General features: G+C 54.8%; 1 protein-coding gene across 5 annotated transcripts in view; it reads right to left on the bottom strand.

Moving 5' to 3' along the window:
- Positions 1 to 25523, bottom strand: part of EVL (Enah/Vasp-like) — a 141310-nt gene that overhangs the window by 9329 nt on the left and 106458 nt on the right. For all 5 annotated transcript variants that reach the window (XM_019751597.3, XM_074326938.2, XM_019751595.3 and 2 more), the window contains exons 4-8: positions 10570 to 10633; positions 7361 to 7425; positions 5532 to 5761; positions 4665 to 4786; positions 1688 to 1748 (exon numbers count right to left, since the gene is read on the bottom strand). In XM_019751597.3, coding sequence (XP_019607156.2) covers positions 1688 to 1748; positions 4665 to 4786; positions 5532 to 5761; positions 7361 to 7425; positions 10570 to 10633 — 542 coding nt within the window. The remainder of the gene's footprint in view (positions 1 to 1687; positions 1749 to 4664; positions 4787 to 5531; positions 5762 to 7360; positions 7426 to 10569; positions 10634 to 25523) is intronic.

The following is a 25523-nucleotide window of genomic DNA, read 5'->3' as shown; positions in this document are numbered from 1 at the left end:
AAATAATGCTCGTTTGTTCTCCACTAGTTATAAACCTAGTCCGTGTTCAGTGAAGAGAATCTGAAAGTACTGAAAAGCATGAAACAGAAGAGCTGCCCTGCAGTGTCTCACCCGCACCGCTCTGGCGTGGAACTTTCCTAGCCCTGCTCTGGTGAGAGGCAGTTGGGGTGTGGAAGGGGCCCGCTGACTGTGTGTAGGACCGAGGCAAATGGAACCAGCAGCAACCAGGCCATTAGAAAAAGGAAAAAGTGGGGGGTCAGAGGAACAGAACTGCACCCGTGGGGCTGAGGTGTCTTCCGGAGTCCCTGGGGTTTGACCCCGGGAGCCCAGGGTAGGGAGTCGGGGGATTGGGGTCTGGGCTGAGAACCAGCACCTGCCTAAGAGAAACAGTGCCGACTTGAGAGCTCTAACGCTGCTGCCGAAACCTGGCCACGTCTCGTGACACTTGTGACCATCCTGTGGCTCCCGGCCAGACAGGCCTCTGCAGTTTCAGACATTCGTGATGAACTCCATACTCTACCAAAAGGCACGGGGACAGTGGGATACATAGGTCTGGCCCCCACAAGGCTTATGATCCCGCAGGGAAGAGTGAGTCTAAATAAGCAATGAGGCATGTGCTAAGGGCCTGAGGACAAGCAGATGTGTGGGGGCTAGGGATCAAGCGATGGGGAGCCCTACCGAGCCTGGGGTCTGGGAGGCTGCTTTTCAGGGAGTAATGTTAACGCAGAGAAGTACAGGCTGAGGCGTAAGTGGTAGGAATGACGGGACGGACAGCCCAGGCGTGGGGATCAGAGGATGGACGGGAAAATCGGTGGGCAGGGCTGGAGCCCAGGAGTCATACCGGCTCAGCCCCGCCCTGCTGATGGGGAAATTAAGTCAGCAAGTGCTGGCTGCTGCCTGGTGGTTGTATTTCTTCTGTCTCCTTCTGCCACTGAGAGGCAACCTGCGTGCCATTTGTCGGTAAGGTCTAAACCTAGTCATTTCAACAGGGCTCTTGTTCTGGAAAAAGCTTAAAAGAGGAAAAGAGGACGAGGCACCCTACGTGGATGCGGATGCTTCGAGCCTGTGTGGCCACACGAGCCTCTAGGACACCGGAGGATGAGAGCCAGAATTCTCGTTCCTCCGTTTAGCTCACCAGCAGCTCCTGCCGGAATCAACAGGCTCAACTGGAGTCTTTAAGAGCAGGAATAATTAGAAATAAAAACCACCTGGCAGGTCTTCCAGCAGGCGTCCGTACTGCACTGCACTCTGATCCCTGAATCCTGAGGGCTGGGGTCTGTGCGTGGCCCTCTGTGCCCCCAGGCTCTAGGCTTCTCCCCCAGGGTGCTCCGGGGTTGGATCCGGCTTTTTTGCCTTTTATCTGAGTCCCCTCAGGGCTGCAAGCTCCAAAGTGGGGCAGTGTCCGCTAGCTGCTCAGTGAGCACAGGCCTGTTATCCTTGCTGTGACTGGGAAGGCCTGAGCCTGCCGCAGGCCCTCCTCCTGTGCCCCTGCCACCACCCCGCCCTTCCTCCTGTCCCCTTGACCCCCGTCCCTTCTATAAATCACCCGATGAAGTATCTATCACATACATGTCCAGGACACCAGGTGCACTTGGTGTCCCAAAGGTGTGGCTTGGGGCCAGACAGCCTTCCTGGTCTATTCAGAGGTGGGGTGGGTGTATGGGGGGGCGGTTTGCTCATTGCTCACCGTTTGGCTTTCGTCTTCCTTTTTATCAGCCGGCTTGTCTGTTTGGGAGGCTGCTTTTCTCCTAACACAAGGAAAAGAAGATACAAATCAGCTCCTGCATGTTTTTCTACCAGTCCAGATGCCTTCTCTGTGCCGGACACAGCTTTGTCCTCAGAGTGTCCTGACCCATTTTGTGCGAAGGACGCAACTTGTCCGAGCACCCATCTGGCCTGTGGCAGCGCCGTCCGTCCGTGCTCGTCCTCTGGCCCTGGACGCAAACTGTTCTGGCAGAGGATGAGGACGGGGGGACACAGCTATCTCTGTCTGTAGCACCTGAGGGCCAGAAGAAGTTGGTTTGCATCCTATCCAGGTTCCCTGGGGCCTGGCTGGCAGTTATTCTTCCAGGACGGTCAAGACCAGGCCACATGGGATGGGAAAGGAGCCCTCTGGGCTGCGACATGTCACTGCCAGGGCTGCAGGCTGACCCGCCTGGGTGAGCGGACCCCACCACCTGAGGGGGGGAGGAAGAGCCTTTCCTGTCGCCCCAATCTGGAACACCACTAAGAAGCTAGACGTGCTCAGAGGACAGACTTTCAATCACCCAAATTCATGCCCTCTGGTCATTTCATGCTTTCCTCCACAGGTATGAATTCTTTTCTCATATACTCTAAAAACTTGTTCCTACCTTTCTTTGTTTTTTAACCTCAGTGGTTGCCTGTATCTGGCTAACTCCCAAATCTACGCACGTTGGCCCTTAATACTCGCCGAACACCTGCCTGTGGGCAGCTTCAACTCGGTGGCGCGCCAGCGCACAGCACTGAGAACTCATGAGCTGAGCTGCCCATCAAGAAGGAAGCTGGCCTGACGAGTGGTGAGGGGCCGCCGGCTAGTGACAGGCACACACGGTGGCCTCTATAGTCTCCTCACCTAAGGAAGGAAGGACGGGTCTACCCACCCATAGCTCCCCCTCACAGCAGTAAGGCCGATCAATGCTACCTCTGCATTTTAGTTTCCATTTGTCTTTTCAGACCTTCACTCCTGACACCCACTGTAAGCCGCCATCATCTGTTCCTGGATGACAGCAGTGGCCCACCCGCAGCCACCCTGCCCCATGACATTCCACTCCTATCTAGAGTCACTGTTTAATCTTTAAAAGTCCAAAGCAGGCCATCCCAGCCCTGCAAAGTCAGTGAGCTAAATGTGTGTGCAAGCGCTCAGCACACAGCAGCCCCCAGCAATACTTGTGCCTCCTGGACTCCACTGCAGGGCACGGACGCAGCTGCGGCCGCAGAGGGAGGGAGCCACGTGTGAGCAGCAGCAGCGGAGAGGGACTTCTCGCTGTCCACTCCACGCAGCACCCATCACCAGCGTGGGTTTCTGGAGCACCTCGATGAGTCCTTGCTGAGCTGTGCAAAGTCTGTCTGTTCTTGGTGGGGCCTGGACCCTCAGCAGCACCGGGTGTCTAACTCGCTGGCTCCTAGAGAAGCCGGCCTTTTCCTGTTCTCAGGGACTTCCTCTCCGTTTGGTCTAAAGCATGCAGGCCAAGCTGTTATCCTGAGTGTGTTGGTTTTGGACTCGGGGAATGTGTGAATATTTTCCTTTTGAAAAACGTGTTCTATTTTATGAGGCCCCGGTCCCCTCTCCGAGATGGACTCCAATGTGCTTGCACAACGAGACTCTTCCAGCCCGACTTTTGGTCATCCTCTTCCCCATCCAGTGCTCTGGTACACAATTCAACCCTCCTAGGCATTTTAACACTACCCAGCACACCCCTGCATGGAATGCTCTCTTCTCCTGCCTGAGCCTGGAGAACTGTTCTCGGCCTTCAAGGCTGAGCACATGTGGAGCCTCCTCTGTGAAGCCCTCTTGGCTCTTTCCCCCAGGGAGCTGTCTGCTCTCCCATGTGCAGCCACTGTCACCCTGCACACCGCTAGTCGCTGTATGCCAGCTGCTCACATCTGTCCCTGCTCTTGGTTACCTGTGGATGCTCAGGCCCAGCTGGAGGCTCAGGAAAGCCCCGTGCTGTGGGTCACCCTCCCTGCTCCCTCTGCCACTTGTGGCAGGTTTCCCGTCTGTGTGTGCAGAGGCCCTGGGCAGGAAACTGCCCCTGCCGTGAAGTGCCAGGACGGTTACCTGCATGTTGTGGGCCTCTGCTCCCACCTCATCCTCACAGAGTTGTGTGGATTTCAGGAGGTGCAACAGGGCGTCATGTGAAGACCCCGGGCACACAGAGAGCTCGCAGGCAGGAGTGGTCATGGACCACAGGGAGCGTTCTGACAGGTGAGGCTTGCTGCTGGGTGCTCTGGTGCCCAGGTGAGCCATGGCACTCGTCACCTGTCAGCGCATCCTGCCACCACATTTACAAGTAAAATCAAGCTTTGCAACCTTTCCAAGAAGCTGTGTGATCTCTCCAGCTGCTCAGGTTTCAGCTGGGGAACAATCCAGAGCCATAGTGACAGGCTGCGGGCCTTGGGCAAGCTGGAGCCACGCCTGCCGGTGTGGATGGGGAAGTGGGTGATGAGTCCCTGGGCCCCAGGGTCCAGCCATTACGTGGAGGCAACTGTCTTCGTGGTGGCGTCCTCCAGCCCCCTGCCACCTCCCAATTCCTTTTCCTGCGTCCTCCGTCATGGCCCCTTCATCACTCACGTGGCCACTCTGGGCCACATCTTATTTACAGTGGGGTCTGAAATGCAGGGGATACTCTTTTTCCCTGAATTTATCTCTGAAATTATGTCTAAATTTCTCTCTGCTCAGGACAGGGCTGGTACCTGAAAGATGCTTCAATAAATATTTGTTAGACTGAAATGAAGATGGAGTTAGAGCTTAGGGGACACCTCCTGCTTGCTGCCTGACTAACCCCACGAGAAGGGAAAACTTGATTAGCAGTTCCCTGCAGGGCCGTCCCCTGGTGACAATGGGTCCTGGGGCTAGGCAAGGACTGTCCTTTGATGCTAAGGGCAGAAGCGCCCTACAGGTCCGGGGACATCCAGACACCCACCTCTTGGCCAGCAGCTTGTTCATCTCTTCCATGAGGCCTCCTCCTCCACCCCCACTGCTCGCCCGGTTGGCGTCAGACTTGGAGGTCCCGCTGGGACTGGAGCCTCCAGACGCGTCTTCTGGCTAAGGGGAAAGGATGCTGCATTTTAGTCTGCTGTCTGTGGTAGGACGTTACTTGAGAACATGAAGAGGACGTGTGTGAGTGTGGACGTGAGTCCCATGATGGCAGGGCCGGAAGAAGCCCCAGGGGTCATCTAGTCCAATCTCCCCCAACCCCACAGGTGACAACACCAGAGGGACCAGGCCTAGCCGGTCACAGTTAGCAGACACTGCCCAGGTCCACTGGTGCTCAGTCAGCACTGTCGCCAAGGCCAGTGTGACACGAGGCGGCAGAGAGACGATTCTCGGGAAGGAAGCACATTCCCCAGCAGAGGTGAGCGGCACAGTCAGCCTCACTCCAGAAGCTCTACCTCCCAGGACATGTAGGGAAGGGCTAGGGAACTAAAGCTGAGCACTACAGTGTTGGTTCCTGTGATACAAATGGACAGAGTGATGGACTGACATTCACTAGACCCACGTCCTGAGTCCAAACTCTGCGACTTAAATAAGTCGTTTAAACATCTGTGCCTCAGTTTCCTCACCTAAGGGGGAAATATTTCTTGCCCCGCTTGTGAAGGTCAACGTGAGGACCACCTTCTGGTTTACACAGCGCCATCCCACACGGTTCTCACTTAAAACGACCGGCACAGGTGCAGTCTAGGTTGGGGAGGGCGGTGCTTTGCTCAGTGTCTCGCAGACGAGGGAAGGCTCTGTCCACTAGCCAGTTAGAAACCAGTCCCCATCCACCCCCCGTGCCAGGGACGCTTACCCGCTGGACTCTTCTCAGCTTGGCGCCAGCCAGGGCAGCGGCCAGTCCTGACACGGAGCTCTCATCATGGCTGGTGCCTTGGGCTCCTCCGGCCGGCAGTGGGGGTGGGGGAGGGGGAGTGGCCCCCGTGGGTGGAGGTGGGACAGGGGGCGGGGGTGGGGGTGGAGGCCCACTACACGAGAGGGGGGCGCTGGCTGTAGATGAGGGGTGCCCTGGTGGGAGGATGGGCCCTGAAACACAATATGGGGCTCAGTCAGCCCCCAGCCCCCAGCCCCCAGCTGGTGCTTCCCTGGGAGAGAGGAAGGACACAAGGCAGCCTAGTCCTCTGGGGACGAGGAGCAGCTTAAGGTTGCCTCTTCCATCCCCCTGCCCCTGGGATGAGCGGGGTCCAGTCACTCCCTACACCGGTCTCCCCAGCATTCTGGGGCCTGGCTGGACCCACATACTTGCTTAACATGTCTTGAGTTTAGCTAACTTTCTCCCACACTAATCAAGGGTTTCCAGTGGGAGAGGAAGATTGTTGGTGACACAAATTGTACCTTTGTTCCTTCTCAGTACCTTGTACCATCCTAAGCATTAGCAGACGTTGGTCCCTGAGATGCAATTGTGACTGACCCTTGGCCTCTGGGGACTGTGGCAGGTGACTGCAGGTTGCAAGGCTGACCGGGGCATGTGTCAGGGAGAATTGCTGAATGCTGGGCAGTCCCCTGTCCCCTTCATTCCCTCTATCCATCGCTGACTGAGCTTCCACTGTGTGCCCGGCACTGTGCCAGGCCCTGGGGAAAGTTGGTCACAGGCTCTGCTCATGATGCCCGTGGAGAAGCCGTCAGCAATCCCACAGGTGAGTGCACAGCTGTAGCTGTGGCAGGGTGACAATGCCACCCAGAACAGGCACTTGGTGCCATCTTGGCATATAAAGAGGGGCCAGGAGTTCATGGAAGATCTCCTTAGGGAAGTGACAGAGAAGCAGGAGTTAAGTTTGGAAAAGGAGAGAGAGCATGCAAGGTGGGAGGAAGAGGATGGGAGGGGCCTGAGAGCCGGGGGACAGGGGGACTGTACCCCTGGAGGCCGTGCTAAGGAGCCCCGGCTGGTCAGGAGTGATGGAGAAGGGGAGACATGGTGACAGACAGGGTCAGACCTGCACTGGCAACGCAGCTGTGGACCAGAGAGGAGCAGGCTGACGTGGTGCCTGCAGCAGTCTGAGTGAGAGGGGGTGCTCTCGGCCAGCATTTCCACAAGTGGGGGCTCCTGCAAGCAGCTAGAGCTCGGTTTCCTCGTCAGTAAAACAGGATGCTATTCACCGGCTTACATCACAGGACATTGGCGAGAATTAAGCAAGGCCGAGGGTGTGGAAGCGCCTGGTAAGTACGAACTCCTGCACTTGCTGACAGACATCAGTTTTCCTGATGACCCTGTTGCTTCACTGTGCTGAGCTCCAGTCAGTGGCCAGGACTGAGGTGGCACTTCCTCGGGCCCTGCTCTGGGTGCCGTTACACCCTGCACTTGGTCACCACGTGTGCTCCGTGATGATCCAGTGTCATTCAATGTCTTCTTGACTGGACACTGAGCTCCCTGGGGCAGGGGCTGTGTCCCCAGATGGGCTCAGGGAAAGAATGGAGAGGCTGGTGGGGAGGGCGGGTCAAGGCCGAGCTAATCCCCCACCCTGTGCTGTTCTCTTGTTCCCCTCCTTTGATCGAATGACTGTCACACTCTGAGACCTATGCAACCAGCAGCGTGTCACAGAGGGCCCAACGTGCTCCTGGCACCAGCTAAGTGAGGGTCTGCCCACTGGGCGCAGATATGGGAAGCCCCCCAGCCGGGGCGCTCACCTGTGGCTGAGGTCCTTCTCTCTAGAGACTCCTGACGCTGCTGCTGCTGCTGCTCCATCACTTGTCTGAAAAGCAACAAGAGCAGAGCAGGTCTGACTCCTCAGAGCAGAGAACAACGTGGCTCTGTGTCCATGGAGCTCAAGATGCAGAGTCAGGTTTCACCGGCTCTCCCCTGGGCTGGGGGGCTCAGCAGTGAGCTCCCCTCAGCCCAGCCTGGCTCTGACTGCCACCGGGCTTGCTGTCCCCACTTAACAGAGGCAGGGCACATGACTGGTTCAGGTCCCCAGACAGGTGAGTCTCAGGCACACCTGAACAGGCAGCCCCTCACAAAGGTTTGGGGGACCAACTGGCCGAGTGACCATGCTTTTCCCTAGGCTGCACTGGCGCCTGGCTTTGGCGGGCTTGTGGCCTCAGCAGACCTGAGCCCAGATCTCCTGTTCTTCCTGCACCTGGCTAGGTTCCCTGGATTGATTTCCGGGCATTGTTGGTTGTCAAGAGAAGGAGACGTTAAGGAGGCGTGTCCTCATTCTTTTCACTACAGACCCAGCCGCAGGCCTGGCCTCCATTTAGAGGGCCATTTGGCACAGTGCACTGCGGTGCTACATGTACCTTGGTGGCAATGGACATCCTAGCTCCTTATGGCAGAGTGGCCTCTGGATGCTCATAAAGGCCGGTCGAGTGAGGACACTGACCCACAAATACATCCACAGACTCTGGGACGGAGACGCTGGAGCAGGGGGGCGCTCAAGGACTCATGCAGACCAGGGATGGCAGTGGGCCTCACCTGTGTGCTGCCAACTCTAAGTGCCTCTATGCAGCACGGGGCCAAGGGTTTCCTGACACCCACCCGGGCCCAGGGGATGAGCGCGTGGAAGGCAAACCGCAGTCTCTGCGTGGCAGGGAGGGCGGGAAGGGCGGCCGGCAGTGTGAGGTTGCGAGCCATGCGTCTGCACCCTCGGGGTACAGTGAGCTGGCATTTTTCTGGTGCCTGGCACAGGGTCTGGCACGCAGCGGCTGCTCGGTAGGTGCTCTGTGAAGGAATAATACATGGACCTTGTCCAGCTGCTGCACCTCAGAGGAAGGTCAAATGGGACCACACTTTACTGCAAAGACCATTCGGAGGTAGAGAGCTTTCTGGTTCCCGTTCTGGGATCCCTGGCTTTGTGATCACGGGCAAGTCATTTCCCTTTCCTGGGCCTCACGTTCTCCTCCATAAAATAAGCATAACGCCTGTTTCATGGAGTTCTCGTAACAATCATGTCTGAGACCTAAAACATAATGGAAAAGACTCTTTGGCATGAAAGGTGGTTGGAAAACTCCCAGCAACACCTGCATCAGCGTCTCCACCCAACTCCAGCCTCCCTTCTACGTGTGTAGGAGCCCTCAGCACATGAGGATGCTGGGAAATACTTAAAAATCCGCTGTGAACTTGTGTTACTGCTGGTGTGGCAATGGGATGGCCCTGTGCCTGGAGTCACTAGCTCACTACGCCTCCACATCTGTCATCTCCCCTCCACCTCGCTCTGTGTTAAGTGACCAGCGGGGACCAGGGATAAGCAAGGTTCCGGCTCTGTGGTTTGACTTCTGCAGTTCCCAGATTGACCTCCAGGGGCGCTCTGGCCTGTGGACAGCTGACTGCGGCCAGTGGCCTCTCCCAGCTTGGACTCGCGTGGTGGGTTACTGTAATGCAGCGTGGTGTTTAACCGGTTCTGAGAGCAACTGAAGGGCCTGCTCAGAACCCACAGCCCCTACGCAGTCACTCCTCAGTCTTGCGGGGCTCACTCACGCCCTTCTCTGGGCCAAGGCAGCCCTGGGACTTGGCAGAGTGCTGAGCTGGGGCCAGACCAGGCAGCCAGTCCTGGTTACTTGGGCAAGTCCTTTCCCATCCCTGAGCTTCAGCTGGCTCATGGGAGACAGTACGGGTAACCACAAGCCCTGAGGGTCAGTGTGAGGATTAAAACGAGGCAGCGTGTAAAAGCTCTTTGTAAAGTGCTGTATTCCTGAGAGGGCAGAAGACAGGTCTGCGTCATCAGTGAGCACGCAGGAGTTCATACAAAGGGATCTCTAGGAGGCATAGTCCCATCTTCCCCTCACCGCGATAAGCAGAGCAAGGATTAACTGTCATCTTCAAACAGGGAAAGAGGGCTAATAGCCTGCCCAAAGTCCTAAGTACACCGTCAGAGCCAGAGGTGCTCAGAGACCATTCGCTCCTCAGGGAGAGGGAGAGGCTAGAGAAAAGAATGCTGAGGGAGCCTCACAGCCAGGTTAGGGGGGGACATCACCTCCCACCCCCAGCCCGGGCCCTACTGATGTCCAGGCCCCTGGAGTCACTCCCTTCCCCGTAACCTGGGTGAGCATGGCCGGGACCAGGCCTGCTTCCACGCACAGCTTCCAGAGCTGGATGCAAAGCCTCCCAGAGGCAGAGCCCCACAGGGTGAGGGCAGCCCGGTTCAAGTCCTGGCCCCGCCTGTCCTGGCAACATGACCTGGGGAGGCGGCCCCCTCCTTGGCCACCACGACCTCTTGTGTAACTCCAGGACAACACTGGTCCCTCCTCCCAGTTCTAACATTGTAGAAGCTGCTCCAAGGGTTGGCTGCCATCCGAGGGCCCATGTCCCACGGGAGCCGCCTCCTCCAGAGGCCGGCCCAGTGAGGACATCCACACGGACTGGCTCATACAGCGCTCAGGCCTCTGCTGCTTTAACCTCACTGCAGGTGAGCGGGCTATGGCACACGCCCCAGGTCTCCTGCGAGAGTGGCAGGACCAGGGCTCACGAGGCCTTCAGACAGAGTGAGAGGAGGGCAGCCCAGGACAGGCCCTCGGCCAGAGCCTCAGTCAGACAGCCCTGGGCGGGGCGTGCTCACCGTCTCCAGCACTGTGGCCTTGTCCCCGCTACTGGACCCCTCCGTCATGACCACCAAGTCCTACACCGGAGGGGCTGAGCCAACGACGCGTGCACTACACTCGGGACACTACCCGGCTCACCACGGGGCTGAGCGCTGGAGAGTGGGCAGGGCTCGCGTCTGTGAAACCAGACCCGTCATCACTGGCTACGTGGCAATGCACCTGCCCCTTCCCTCCTGGGCAGGCCTGTGCCCCCCGCCCCAGTGTGTGCCTCCGGGAGCCCTGGCCCTCGCTGCTGGTGTGTCCCCTGCTTGCTGAAGGGTGCCCCAGGCCACCAGGCGGGTCCCTGCTGGGTGGGGGGTTACCTTCTCTGGATGTCCATCTCGTCAGGAGAGGGGCCATTCTGCACCTGGCGCTGGGTGGAGGGGCCTGTGGGGCAGAGAAGCACAAAAGTAGGGTGGTTAGTAGAGAAGACCAGCCCCGACAAACACACCTGGAGGCAAGGACCTGTGTCTGCCCTCCTGGTCCCACAGGAGACGGCCTTGACCTTTCAACAGTCGGTTCGCATACCTATGTAACGCCCCGTTGCCATCTGTCCTCTCTCCCTACCTCGTGGCTCTTCCGTCAGAGCCAATAAATGGGATCACATTATCACACGGTTCAAAATGCCTTCCAGCTACTGACCCCTCTCCTTCCCTCTGAAACTAGCTATTTCTACTTCCTCACTTGCCACTGTCCCCTCAACCCTCTAACATCTGGCTCTGGCCTCTCCACGTCCCACAAAGCTGTAATTGAAATCACCAGTGGACTTGGCATTACCAAACCCAGTAGATCTGTTTTATTCCGCTTTTCGAGCAAAGGAATGACCCTTCCAGCTGTTAAGTGTCAGAGACAGGGTTCAGCTCCTGGTCTGTCTGAGCCACAGCCTGTGTCCCTCGCTGCACTGTGACACCCTCCTGCCTGCACCCAGGAGTCTGCAGTTGTGGGGCGGGAGGAAGCCGGCAGAGGCAGAGATGGCAGAGGCTGTCTGGCACTGACGGAGCCACGGCGGCGCAGGCCAGGCCTGCCGGGTGCACCTGCGTCCACACGGGGCTGGTGCTGCGCTACATTTACAAGGAAAGCCAGGCTACTGCCCCAACCTGAGAAAGAGCTCATTGTTCCTTCTCTGTGCCAGCTCAGGTGTCACTGGGGGACTGCAGAGAGTTACAGTGATGGGGCAGGGACTCTGGGCAAGCTGGTCTCACGCCTCGCTGACTAGATAGGGCAGGGGCTTTGTCTCCTCCCTGAGATGAGGTAACAGCGACACTAAGCCTACAACAGAGCCCATGACGTGCAGACGGCCTGTCCCACAGGTGCTCCAGGCCGCTGAGGGATGAGCAGGCTGTGCCCTGGATCCGGGGCACGGCAGGATGGAGTGACAGCGTCTCGACGCTGAAACTGACCATCTGATTCCATCCACGACACGCTCGCCCAGCACAGAAGCCCGGTGGGCCTCCCAGCAGGGACACCCAGCATAGTCCCAGCAATGGAAGCCATTTCCCCAAGTGAGCAAATGCTTTTACACTTATCACCTACCCCCTCCCGAAGGCTGCAGTTCCTCCACTGGGGTGACAACATAGCTCCAATGCTTTTCTACGCTTGGCAGCCCTTTTCATGCCCGAAGTCAGCTGCCACATTCTGCAGTTTCAGAGCCCGCTGTCCTAGGCCCCGGACCTGTCTGCCTCAGTCACGTCCTCAGCGAGGTGTGACTCGCTGCCGTGACTGCCCTCTTGGCCGCCCCGAGGAGGTTTCAGTTGGGGAAAGAGGAGGGTCCAGGTGGTGGGCAGTGGGCCAGCTGCTGGCGGGGAGGAGGGCAGGGCCTGTCGGCACTCAAGGCACACTTCCCTCGGTGGCCTGCTAGGCCCAGCCCTTCCTGCTCACTGCTTTCTGCTGCTCTCGGGACGGGCAGGAGAGATACCTGAGGACTTTTTACAGAGGTGACTAACGGAAGTGTCTGACATGGTGGCCTGATATGTGACACGCATGGAGTACATTTTAGTTTCCTTCCTCTGTCTCTAAATACATTTGTTTTGGTTTATTTATTAAAAATAGAATTACGTGCGTTTTAAAAATTGGTTTTTCTGAGTATAAATCACGTGTAATATGTGTTCAGTCTAACAGACATCAGAAAATTTTAAAAGTTTAACAAAGAAAATAATCATTCCCAATCAAAAAAATATCCCTGAAGGGGCAAGCGCTTTTCTCTCCTACTTCACCAGGACCAGGTCTTGGGGCTGCCTCCACCGCCCCCCGACCCCCAGTCTCAGGAAACCAGAGCAAGGACACGAGAACGCGTCTTTACAGCGGCGTCAAGCCACCTTCTGAATTTACTTTACTTTAATTCGCCCGACCCTGCAGAACAGCGCCCGTGGAGAACTCGTAACAAGTGAAGCAACTGCCCACAAAGGGGAAGGGACTTGCTCAGGGTCTCACAGATAACAAGCGGCAGAGCCAGACTCCAACTACCTGCAAAACCCCACTTCCTGAAACTGTCACACTTCAGGGACAGATCGAGACCGGCTTGCAGAGAGGAGCGCAGGATAAAGGGCGGCCGGCACGCCGCCAGAGAGCCACGAGCACCTGGTGTCCACCCAGCCACAGGTGTCCCCAGCGCGACCCAAAGGCCTGCGCCCCCACCCACTCATCCTGGCGAGGCAGGAGGGAGTCCAGACGTCTCAGCCCTGCCTTCTGGGGCTCAGGCCTGAGCTCTCTCTGCTGCTGGCCCAGGACCAGTGGACTTCGCCGCGTTCTCAGATCTGGCTTCCGCTGCTGAGCCCCACAGCCGGAATCCGGAGTCTGCCCTCTTCTGGGGGCTGAGCCCACCCTGGAGACCCTGCCTAGCAGCTGGTCTGAGGGCTGGAGCCCACCTTAGGACCAAGGTCTCACGATGCTTGGGACATACTATCTGCTGAAAGGTTTCTCTGTGTCTACTGGCCTGGCCTGGGCCACTGGCAGGCACCGTTTCCCACTCCTTTATCAGGACGGCGGATGGCAGCTCAGCTGCCTATGTGCTGGTCTTACGCTTGGGTCCCTCATTCGCCTGCTGCGCTGGGCTCTTCCCAACCCCCTCTGCCAGCCTATTCCTTCTGAGGGTGGGGGAAGTTGACAGGACCCCTCGCTGCTCCCAGGGGCCCTGGTCCCTGCACTTGAGACACATTTCAAAATAGACAGCTGGAATTCTACACAATACAGAGCAGACGAGACCACGGACCATGGTTGCATAAGGCCTTCCATTCTTCTTAAGCCAAGAAAATGTTAGTCTGTTTTGAGCTATGAGGGTCCTTGACATTAGGAAGTACAGTCCCTCCCTTTGTTTTAGAGGTGGGCGCCCGGGGAGGGGTCTGGCCAGTGTCACACGGTGTCTGCAGCAGACGTGAGCTTCCCAGTGTCTCCTTACTCCTGGCTGCCGCCCTGGCGGAGGCGGGGTGGGGGGCCGGGGAGGAGGACCTCTCCTCCGGAACTGTCTAGGATCCCTCGGGAAACCCATGGCAAGGTGTTCCTTCACTGGGGAACCTCAGGGTGGGGGCACTGGGCAGCTGGTCATCACTCCCATCTGTCGCAGTATCGAGTTATTCACAGTGATTCCCTGCATGGCGCAAAGGAGCCGAGGTAGAGGCCACACGGTATGTCCTGGGTCACAGTCACCTCCAGGATGCAGGTGGGGGCATGGGTGGGGACCCAGCTCCTGCTTCTCCACCCATGTCTCGTGAGTTAGCGAGGCTCATTGCTGCTGGGTCTGGAGCCCGACAGAATCTGCCCGCCTCTCTCCACACCAAGTGGCTGCCTCAGCACCTCCCTGCCGGTCCAGTGTCCTGGTCTCCCTCGGGAGCCTCTGCCTCCACTCTCTCCCCTTCTCCCCGGTCCCCCTTCCACAGACATTGCAGCCTACGTGATCCCTGGAAACACAAGCCTGATCTCCATCGAACGAGATTCCAGCCCACCCAGCAGCCACTTCCCCTGGACCCACCCGCAGTGGACCTTCTGCCTTTGCTCGCTGAGCCCCGTCACATGCCTGCTTCCCAGCTGTCTGTCTGTCTGTGTGGGCTGCTCAGTCCAGCCGGGCACTTCCTTCACCTGCCACGTCACCAAGGCGCAACTCCAGTCTCCTCATGCAGGAAGCCTTTCCCACGACGTCATGCTCCTCCCTGCTTCCCTCTTACGACTTTCTAACAAAGATTACAGTCATTTGAAGGCAGTCTTCCCTTCCCTATGAGATCCTGAGCTTCCTGGGGGCAGACACCACATCTCGTAGTCATCACTCCATGTTTAAGGCCTGGCTCACGTCAGATATTTAGTATATTTTACTGACTTGAGTTGGGAAGGTTAGAGGGAACTGATCACCAGCTCTGGGGGAACAAAGCACAGGCGATGAAGGAATGGGCCCGAACTGGCTCAGATGCAAATAAAAACCTAAGACGTGAGCTACAGAAATACCAGGCTTAGCAGGCATCCCCCAAATTCACGCTTGTTCAGAGAGGAGGCTGAGCAAGGGAAAGTTCTCAGGCTGACTGGTCCTGCCAGCACGGGAACCCACTGCTGACTGGAGGCCTTGGGCTAACCTCAGAGACGGGGCTATTGACCCAGCAATGTCACACGACAGTTTCAGCCATGGTCTCTGGCAGAGCACAACCCTCGGCTCCATGCGCAGCTGTGTGCTGACTGCGGAGTCACCTTCTGTGGTCGTCAGAGCTCCCCTTTGTGTGGTACTGCGGACACATCTGAAGATCACATTTAACTGCTTTGTTCCCACAGGTGCTAAAAGGGGCAGGTGTGGGAATGAGAGGAGAGAGGGAAAAGACCCCCGAGCTGTTAGCCGTGTCCTCCTGGCAATCCACCTGTTCCTCTCTTTAAAATGGGATTACGAATACTAACGCGAATGGTGGCACCCCATAAAGCTGCTGTGAGCAATAAATGAACTGAATGAAAAAAGCACTGGGTAAACCACGAAGCCCAGAAAAATATTAGTTTTTAATTATTATTTAAGGCAAATTCTTTGGTTGATCTCTCACTGAGTCCACCATCTCTCGCTCTTCGTTAACCTACCTGTGCACTTGCCCTCGAATGGCCCTTTGCCCCCTGTTGGGCGCTGGTGCCATTAGGATGGGGCCTCCCTTCCCTTCACAGGGGGCTTTCTCCTCCGCCAGCCTCCCGCTGCCTGACACCACTGCCCAGCTGCTTCTACCACGAGGCAGAGGGAGTGGAGAGGCTCTGAGGGGGCACTTGCCCGAGGCCATGATCCTGTCAGTCTGGGAGCTGACCCTGCGAGAGGCAGGGGTCTGGCCCACCCACTGGGGCTCCAACTAAGATAACTCTAGCCCTTCTGTCACTCGCCTCAATTTGCCAGAATTAAGAGCATATTTGTACTACAGACCCATTAAAAAGAGGAAGGGAAACTGAAGGTGGAACATTAAACAAACACCGGGGAGCAGGGAGCCTGTGAATTGGTGGTGTTCTGTGGGTCCAGCCCATCAGCGTCACACCCTGCCAGCAGGCCATGGCAGACGGTGACTTGTGCCCTGACACACATCCTATCTGAACACAGAGGAGCAAGGGGACAGAGGCGAGACCCAAGCTGACACTCACATGCAGGCTGGCCTCTCTAAGCCCTGCTGGACCAGGATGCTTCTTGGGGAAGGAGCTGACCTCTTGCTGACTTCGAGGCCCACTTTCCAGCTTCAGATCTAAGTTCCTTCAAATACTCACTTGTATTCCACAAACATGGTGGTAACCCAGAGGGGGTCTTTTTACCCTTGGGGTCATGAGGTGGGAGAACGGAGCAGAGAAAGCAAATCTAGAGGAGAGGGTGAGGCTGGGTCAGACTCCAGCCATGAGCCCACCTAGGAGGGGACGGGAGCTAGCCTCGAGCCGCAGATGGCTGCGGACCTAAGGTGAGAGTTAGTATGGCTGACGTTGGCTAGACTGAAGGAGAAAGTGGGGCCAGGAAGTCTGAAGCCATCTCTGAGTGGGTCAACAGTGTCTCTACCTGGGGGCCCTGAAGACTTGGGGCCTGCATGCCTCCTCGGGTTCCCACCTGTGAGCAGCAGATAATGACCACCTGCCCTTCAAAGGGCTGCTCAAGGTGAGATGACAGCGACCTGGGTGGCATATACTGCACCCTTTCTAACGGCTTCTACAGCCTCTGTCTCCGACATAAGGATTTGACAAAGGATTCAACAGTGAGGGACGACCATCTTCAGGAAAGCTGCCCTTGTTTAACAGAAAGGGGCAGGGAGAGCAGATGAGGGGACAAACGTGGGCACACATGCGCAGGCTTCCAGGAGGCTGCACTAGGTGTGGCTGCCACCCCTCCCCCTCAGCCTCGTTGTGGAGCTGAGAGGTGGGCAGGTAACAGGCCGGGCCCAGGTCACGCTCAGCTGTGCAGGGGGCACCTCCTCATGGGGACTGTCCCCTAGGATACATTCTGTACACCTCCACACACCAGCACAGGCAGGGAAAGAACCCAGGCAGACAGAGCGGTCTTGACTTCCACTCTCCAGGGCCCTATTTTCTCCTCCATATTCCCAGCACCTAACAGGTTCTTGGTGTGCGGTCATCGCTCCGTAACTATGTGTTGAAGGAATGAATGACTGGGCCCAAGCTAACTATCTGAAGCTGCCTAACCAACTGCTGAGATTAGAGCAGGCGACACATTCTTAATGCTCTCGTTTCACAGCTGGAAACAATCCGTGGCTGGGCCGGGGCTCATGCCTCATAAGATCTCATAAGATATGAGAGCAGGTGAGACACTGCAGGCCACCAGTGGTGGCAGCACTTGGAAAATACAACGGGAATGGACAGGGAAGCGAGAACTCAAGTTTACCGAGCAGTTATTATGGTATGTGCTGGGTCCTGTGCCCGAGACTTTACAATGACATTTAAGCCTCACATTCACCCTCAGAGCCTTGGCATGATGTCTATTTTAACCATAAGAAAGCTGAGGAATCGGAGAGCTTCAGTAAATCTTCACGGCCACTTGGCAGGTAAACAGTGAAACCTGCTTTAAACCCAGACTAGAGGGGTCTAGAGTAAGTCGCCAGGTTAAGGATGTGCTGTTGAACTTCACCTCCAGGGTAAGGAAGCGGGGACAGGAGAGATGGGGGAGAGGAACAAAGGGTTCTAAAGAGGACTGGTAAGAGCTGAGCAAAAGAAACCACCAGGGCAGGAGGTGGGGGTTGCGGGGGAGAGAAGGGAGGCAGGCGGCCTGGTGGGAAGCAGCCTTGGCTGGACTGGCCTGGTGTTCCTTTCTTGGCAGGAGCCCACCACACACGGCAGCCTCTTAGTACCCACCAGCCTCTGGAAAGTGAGACGATCTGCCTGCCTGCTGCCATCCTGCCTGTCCCTGCCTCAGTGTCCCATCCATGGAGTGCTCGAGCCAGGTGCAAACAAGTGCAGCTGTCCCAGAAGAAAGATCTGGATCACAGGCTGTCTGTCAGCTCTACAGGACCTGAGGGGCCACTGGTCCAGCCTCCATGCAACAGGCCAATATGTGTGATGGGGCCTAACCGCCCAGCGAGGGGAACCCCAGAGGTGTCTGGTGTAGGGCAGCCTGTCACTGCCCCCGCATCTTCCTCCCAGGGGCCTGAAATCCACCTCACTAGCACGGCTCCTGAAGGTTCCTGTCAGGACCCCACAGGCGGTTTTTCAAGCCGCAGCCTGGCGGCCTGTGGGCTGTGAGAACAGTGCTTGCGCCCCCCCTCCAGCCCTCACCCAGGGAGCACAGCCAGGTCCACCGCTGGCCCTCATTCCCATTTTCCGGCCTCTCCCCATTCCCGGCTGGCCTCTTCTGGACTGTTCCAGTTTATACAAATCCCTTGAGGGTGAACTAGGAACCAGGAAACCCAAGTCCCTGTTGGAGTTCTGCTACAGTGCTGTGGGGAAACAGCTGGGCCTCAGTTTCCCACAAAGTAAGAAGGACGGAACCGAGGGTCACTGATTCTAAATCTCTACAATTTGAGGGGACAAAAGAAGGAAATATACCCAAATGTTAACAGCGCCATCTCTGGATCGTGGAGTTATTACCCTCTTCTTAAACTTCCAAATTATGCACAGCACAACGCGTTACCTTATAATAAAGACAGAAATGGCAGAGTGCCCACAGAAGGGACAAGCCCTCCGCTGTGACTCCATCCCGTGAGTCTGGCTGGTGCAGGGTGGGCACTTCAGTTACATAGCCTCAGGTAACAGCAAAGCTGAGGCATTGCTGACACCTCCTCCTGAGAAAGGCCATCCTCCTGCCGTCCCATTAAGATTTATGAGGCTCAGGGACACCAGCCCCTAGCTCCTCTGGGACAGAAGGGACAGGCCAGGTTTCGAGTTAGCCTCTGTAGGAAAGGCATCCCCTGGGCTTCCTGAAAAGATGGAACCTGAGCCCCCCAGGAGTGCCAGAGACAAAGGATCCAGCACCTGCTCAGTGACGCTTGATGGAATTTCTGGCCAGCAAGCGACAGCCACCTGGTCTGCACTGGGCAGAGGCCCAAGCCCCTCTGAGCTCCCTCCCCCACCCCGCCATCTCTCTGGCTGGCTCCTCTTTCTCCAGAAGGCCCCTCCATTTTGGATTGACTTCAAACGGCACTTTGACGTGGGGGCAGCCTTCCCACTGCAATTCCCTAGCACACCCTCCCCTCTTGTTTCAAGGTTCCCACTGCCAAGCAAGCCAGTGTTCATGTGGGAACGGAGCCTGTGATCTGTGTCTAAGGCCACACAGGAATTGGTGGCAGAGCTGGGACCAGCGCCCAGGGCTCTGTCCACCCCAGCACGCTGATGCCCAGCTCTGGTTAGACAAGCAGCTGCCCCCTCCACTTTCAGGGAGCCAAGGTCGTGCACCCTTCTTCCCCAACCCGGAGCTCGGTCAGCAGCAGACACACCCTGACTGCCTCCCAAGTCGAACGCCTGTTTACTTGCTTGGGTGAGTTTTCTAGTGCCTTCTCTGCCTGGTCCTTACCAGTGAGTGTGGACTGATGGGAGCTGACAGGTGAGGTAGTTCACTTTTTTCTACTCACTGCAGAGCCAGCTGGTTTATCACCTACTCTAACCCCACAAGGGACCCTTATCCCTGCCCACCAGTTTCAGTCCAACCCCACGGTGACCAACGGTGAAAGCTGCGTCTAAGAGGCCAAAGTCTACTTGACCTGTGGGCCTGGAAGGTCAGCATATGCAGACATGGGGATTGCAGTCCAGACAGGGGCTAATGCCCAAGGCCACACTGATAGAAGCAGCTGAGGCCCTTGCAATTAAGTATCAACATGGACACGAGGGAGGAGGCCATTCCATTCTGGCAGTGAGGGCAGGAGGCCAGCTGTGCCAGCCTGGGTGCCACCTTCCTGTCCCTCTTCTGTGCACAGGGGTCCCGAGGCCCAGATAAAGGGAGGCACACATCCTAAACCGGAGGAAAGCAGGGCTAGAATCCAGTCTCCCTGCTTCCAGGCCAGGACACCGCCAACAGGCTGGTTGGTCCCACTCAGGCTGTGGTCATCAGGCCACTTATTTTCCTAGTAAAATATTTTTTCCCCTTTCCTAGCAAAGCTCATTTCAGGACACACAACAAATCATGAAAAGAATCTCAAACAGAATAAAGTGCAATAAAAATCTGTCACACCTTTGTAGTGTGTGACAAAGCTCCTTTGCATCACTTTTGTGATGAATCTGCTCCAGGGCTGATCAGATCTAGGCTACAGATGGGGAAACTGAGGCTCAGAACGGGTGAGTGACTTGCCTAAGGCTACGCGTTTCTTAAGGGATCCATGCTGCTGGGACAGGAGCCCACATTTCCCATCGCCCAGGCCCGCACGCTGCTGCTTCTGCCCGCCACTTCTGTATGGGCTCAGTGCAAAACAGCATCTTAACCCTCTGATGGCTCAGTGGCAGGTTCTTCATCCCAAGACCCAGAGCTCAAACCCTCCCCGCCACCTCCCACCCCAGAGCAGCTGGGAGCGAAAGGAGAGGCCCGTGAGGAGCAGGAAGGAGAGGGAGGAGCTCCCATCACCTACAGTTCACTCTGCAAAGCACGGTGCAGTCGCAGTGGCAGAAGCAGAAGCAGTGGAAGGTCCACTCCCTGCTGACCATTACGGGCAGGCCCCTGGGCGCAGTCCGGAGGTACGCTTCTCGCATCCTGGCCACTTACCTCTCCTTCCTCAGCCGCCTGGCTCATGCAGTGGGAAACCGATCCTCGGGCGGCCGTCAGATGGGCTTCACCACTTCAATCTTTAATGCGGCTGCCCAGCTAACCTATCAGAACCCTCCTGTCTACCCGATTCCAGCAGGAGCTGGGGGCCTTGGGGGAGGGTCTGGACCCCTTGGGGGGCCAGCCCAAGGGCCCTGGTGACACCAGCTGTCTGCCAGAAGAAACCTCCTGCTGTGGTTCTCCTCTTGTCCCCTGCGGGTGATGGGATGGGATAGGGTGGGCGCAGAGCCAGAAGGGAACAGGTGACTGGCCAAAAGAAGAGCCCCTGGGCACTATTCAGCATGGCCACCGTCCTTCCCAGGCTCTCTCCAGGTGGCCCTGCAGCTGTTCCTTGGTCTTCCTTTCCTCCCATCATGTCTGCTGCTCTCTTAACCTATTCGTGCCCCTCCCGTTTTCTTTCCCTGTCCAACCAGCTCCAAGGCCCACAGGACATGGCTACTTCAACAAGACAGGCAAGCATGCCTGTCTCCCTCCGCCCTGGGAGCCCTTCCTGCTGCCACACCTGTGGCAGTGGCCGTGCCTTGTCCTGGGAAGCTGGCAACCCCCCAGGACCCAGGTTAGGCCTCTGTGCCCGTGGAGCCGTCCCTGCGCCTCTCCGAGATCTCCGCCTACTGTGCCTCCATGTCCTAAGGAACACACTCACTGCCAACGTCGAGGTGCCGTCTACGGCACTGGGCCGTGAGCTCCCTGAAAGTGAAGCCCACAACCCTGCACAGGGCCTGTCCCAAAGTGCACAGACAATGCCAGTGGGACACGCCTGAACGTGGCCTCACCTCCCACTCTGTCGGAAACCCAAATCAGCATCTTTGCTCAAAGTTACGCCAGCTTCCTAAGCTGACTGTGCTTTCCCTGCTCTCCGCCCTCTACTGGTCTCCAGGAAATGCTCTCTCTCAGGTCACCTTCTCTGCCTAGATCCCAGCCTCATGCTCTCTTCCGGGGGACTTTCCAACAGCCCCCACTTGTCTCTCTGCCTCAGGCTCATGCGTTCGAGCACATGCTTTCACACGAAACATCAGAAGGCATAGCTCTTCTGTGATGTTGCCAGCCAGGAAGCCAGCGGTTGCCATTGGTTCCCATGGGAACTCCTTACTTTGGGGCCTGAGGCCCCCTTCAGCGCCCTCTTTCCCCACTTGTGACCTACTCGGGTCAGGCACCATCTCCCTTAATCCTCCCTTGTGGATACTGACTGTTTTCTCTTTACCAGTATTTCCTTGGATAAAAGTGCAAATACGCACGGATTTGTAGGGTATAACAAGACTTCAACGAAATGTGGAACCCCCACCCCAGACTCACCGCCTAGGAAGGGCACCCGAAGGCTGGCAACTTCTCTCCCTCCATTTCCTCCCAACCTGGGGCTCACACGGCCCTGCAGGTCCAAATCCTTCCCCAGATTGATTCTTGTAGGCTTTGGGACCGTGGGCAGCTGGTCACTTTCCTGTTGGGGACCTAACTGCCCCCTGCAGGCTGAGCTAGTGAGGAAGCATCTCGATGCGGCTGTAGCAGCACCCACCGTTTACTGACTGCTCAGTCCGTGCCAGGCGCTGTCCTGAGTACAGGGACTTGAAGCCACTTAGAGCTAAACTGAGTCCTTGCTCTGTCACTTACACTTTGACTTTGGGCAGGTTACTGAATCTCTTTCACTCTGTTTTCCTGCCTGAAAAATAACAGAAGCACCACCGGTCTCGGCATGTGGATCAGGACACGTGAGTGTCAGCCGACCGTCTCATATAGTGCTGGCCTCTCTCCGTTAGGTAATTCTGATTGCATATTTAAAACATTTCATATTTGTACCTATGAAATTCTCGTAACACATCCCATGCAGGGGCCAGGCATGGGTTGTCACTACTCCACTGGGCCACGGATGCCCAGAGAGATTAAACCTTGCCTGCACCAAATTAGTGAGTGACAGAGTTGGAACCAGAACAAAGTCCTGCAGCTGCTGGCCCCTGATCACAGCCAGCATCCTCTGTCTCTTCACAGGTCACCTCTGCAAGGGGTGGTGTTGTGCCAAATGCCCGGAGGAGAGGCCTCAGGGGCAGCCTCTGTCCTTGGCATCCAGGGGTCAGCAACGGACCACTTGGCTTCAAAGAGTGGTACATGTTGGGAAAAAGCACCTGGAGAAATGGAAGGTGAAGCTGTAACCAAACCTAGGACGGGGGCTCAGCAGATCCATGTGTTAATTCTGTTGGGCTTCGGTTTCTCGTAACTTCCAACTAGAGAAGACACACTGCAGGAAATCTGCAGACTTTCATACCCTTGCAGGTGGACGGTGCCCACACTGCAGGGCTCAGACCCTGGCTGAGTTGCCTGCTCTGCCTCTAACTGATGGATGCCCCAGGAGGCGAGTAATGACATTTCAATATCAGTGTTTGCAAAGGGCATCAGGAGGGACATGTGCTACTGAAACACAGTCAGGCAGATCGCTGGAGTTGAACCTTGATTCTGCTGCAGTCGGACTCTCCGGGCTAGTTTCTCCACCTATAAGACTAGGGTCTTAAATAACACCTACATTTCTCAAACTATTCCAAAAAACTTCAAGAGGAGGGAAGGCTCCCAAGCTCATTCTACAAGACCACCATTACTCTGATTCCAAAACCAGACAAAGACATTACAAAAAAAGAAAATTATAGGCCAATATCCCTGAAGAACACAGATGTAAAAATCCTCAACAAAATATTAGCAAACCAAATTCAGCAATACATTAAAAAGATCACACACCGGTGACCTGTGGGAGCAGGGGGACGCCTTCCCAGGGTGCTTTAGGCCTCGGCCCCACGAACCTGAACTGCATGTAATAAAGTGTGTTGACTGCCAAAAAAAAAAAAAAAAAAAAGATCATACACCATGATCAAGTGGGATCTCTTTCTGGGATGCAAGATTGGTTCAATATCCAATTAATATGATTCACCACATAAAAAAAATGAAAGATAAAAATCATATGATTATATCAATAGATGTAGAAAAAGCATTTGCCAAAATCCAGTACCTATTTATGATAAAAACTCTCAGCAAAGTGGGAATAGAGGGGACATACATCAACATAATAAAGGCCATATATGACAAACCCACAGCTAACATTTACACTCAACTGGGAAAAGCTAAAAGTGTTTTCCCTAAGATCAGGAACAAGACAAGGATGCCCACTTTCACCACTTTTATTCAACATAGTATCGGAAGTCCTAGCCACAGCAATCAGACAAGAAAAATAAATAAAAGGCAACCAAATTGGAAAGAAGTAAAACTGTCATTATTTGCAGATGACATGATACTACATATAGAGAACCCAAAAATTCCACCAGGAAACTATTAGAACTGATAAATGAATTTAGTAAAGTAGGAGGATACAAAATCAATATTCAGTAGTAAGATATAAAATTAATATTTTTATATGCTAATAGCAAACTATTAGAAAGAGAAATTAAGAAAATAATCTCACTTACAATTGCATCCAAAAAATCCCCAAAAAAACTAGGAATAAATTTAACCAAAGAGGTAATAAGACCTGTACTTGGAAAATTAAAGGACACGAAAAAAAAATTAAAGAAGATACAAATAAATGGAAGCATATACTATGCTCATGGATAAAAAGAATTAAAATGTCCATATTACCCAAAGCAATCTATAGATTCAATACAATCCATATCAAAATACCAGGGGCATTTTTCACAGAACTAGAACAAACAATCCTAAAATTTATATGGAACCATGTAAGACCCTGAATAGCCATGGCAATTTTGAGAAAGAATAACACAGTTGGAGGTATCATTATACCTGATATAAGCAATATTACAGGCTATAGTAATCAAAACAGTATGGTACTGGCATAAAAACAGACACATGGATCAATGGAACAGAGTAGAGCCCAGAAATAAACCCACATCTATATGATTGTTTACTTTACGACAAAGGAGATAAGAATATACAACAGAGTAAAGACAATCTAGTCAATAAATGGTGTTGGGAATCCCAATTGGACAGATGCATGCATGCATGCAAAAAAAAAAAAAAAAAAAGAAAGAAAACGGAAAAGAAAAGAAACTGGACCACTTTCTTACTCCATATACAAGAATAAACTCAAAATGGATTAAAGACTTAAATGTAAGACCTCAAATCATAAAACTCCTAGAAGAAAACATAGGCAGTAAACTCTCTGACATTGCTCCTAGTAATTTTTTTCTACTATATCTACTTGGGCAAGGGAAACAAAAGAAAAAATAAACAAATGGGACTACATCAAACTAAAAAGACTTTGCATAGTAAAGGAAACCATCAATAAAACGAAATGTCAGCCTACTGAATGGGAGAAGATATTCACCAATGATACATCCAATAAGGGGTTAATATCCAAAATTTATAAAGAACTCACAAAACTCAACACCAAAAAACCCAAACAATTTGATTAAAAAAACGTGGGCAGAGGATCTGAATAGACATTTCTCCAAAAAGGACATACACATGCCCAATAGCCATATGAAAAGATGCTCAACATCAGTAATCGTCAGAGAAATGAAATAAAAACCATAATGAGAGATCACCTCACACCTGTCAGGATGGCCATCATCAATAAATCAACAGACAATAAGTGTAGGTGAGGATGTGGAGAAAAGGGAACCCTTGTGCACTGTTGGTGGAATTGCAGGTTGGTGCAGCCACTGTGGAAAACAGTATGGAGGTTCCTCAAAATACTAAAACTAGAACTACTGGGCCGGCCCGGTGGCTCAGGCGGTTGGAGCTCTGTGCTCCTAACGCCGAAGGCTGCCAGTTCGATTCCCACATGGGTCAGTGGGCTCTCAATCACAAGGTCGCCAGTTCAACTCCTCGACTCCCACAAGGGATGGTGGGCTCTGCCCCCAGCAACTAAGATTGAACATGGCACCTTGAGCTGAGCTGCCGCTGAGCTCCTGGATGGCTCAGTTGGTTGGAGCGCGTCCTCTCAACCACAAGGTTGCCAGTTCGACTCCCCCAAGGGATGGTGGGCTGCGTCCCCTGCAACTAACAATGGCAACTGGACCTGGAACTGAACTGTGCCCTCCACAACTACGATTGAGGGGACAACAACTTGACTTGGAAAAAGTCCTGGAAATACACACTGTTCTCCAA

The sequence above is a fragment of the Rhinolophus sinicus genome, chromosome 3 (assembly GCF_057876585.1).
Source record: "Rhinolophus sinicus isolate RSI-liver-muscle chromosome 3, RSI-T2T, whole genome shotgun sequence".
NCBI lineage: Eukaryota > Metazoa > Chordata > Mammalia > Chiroptera > Rhinolophidae > Rhinolophus > Rhinolophus sinicus.
The sequence above is the reverse complement of the archived record's forward strand: the minus strand, read 5'-3'. Positions and strand labels throughout refer to the sequence as shown.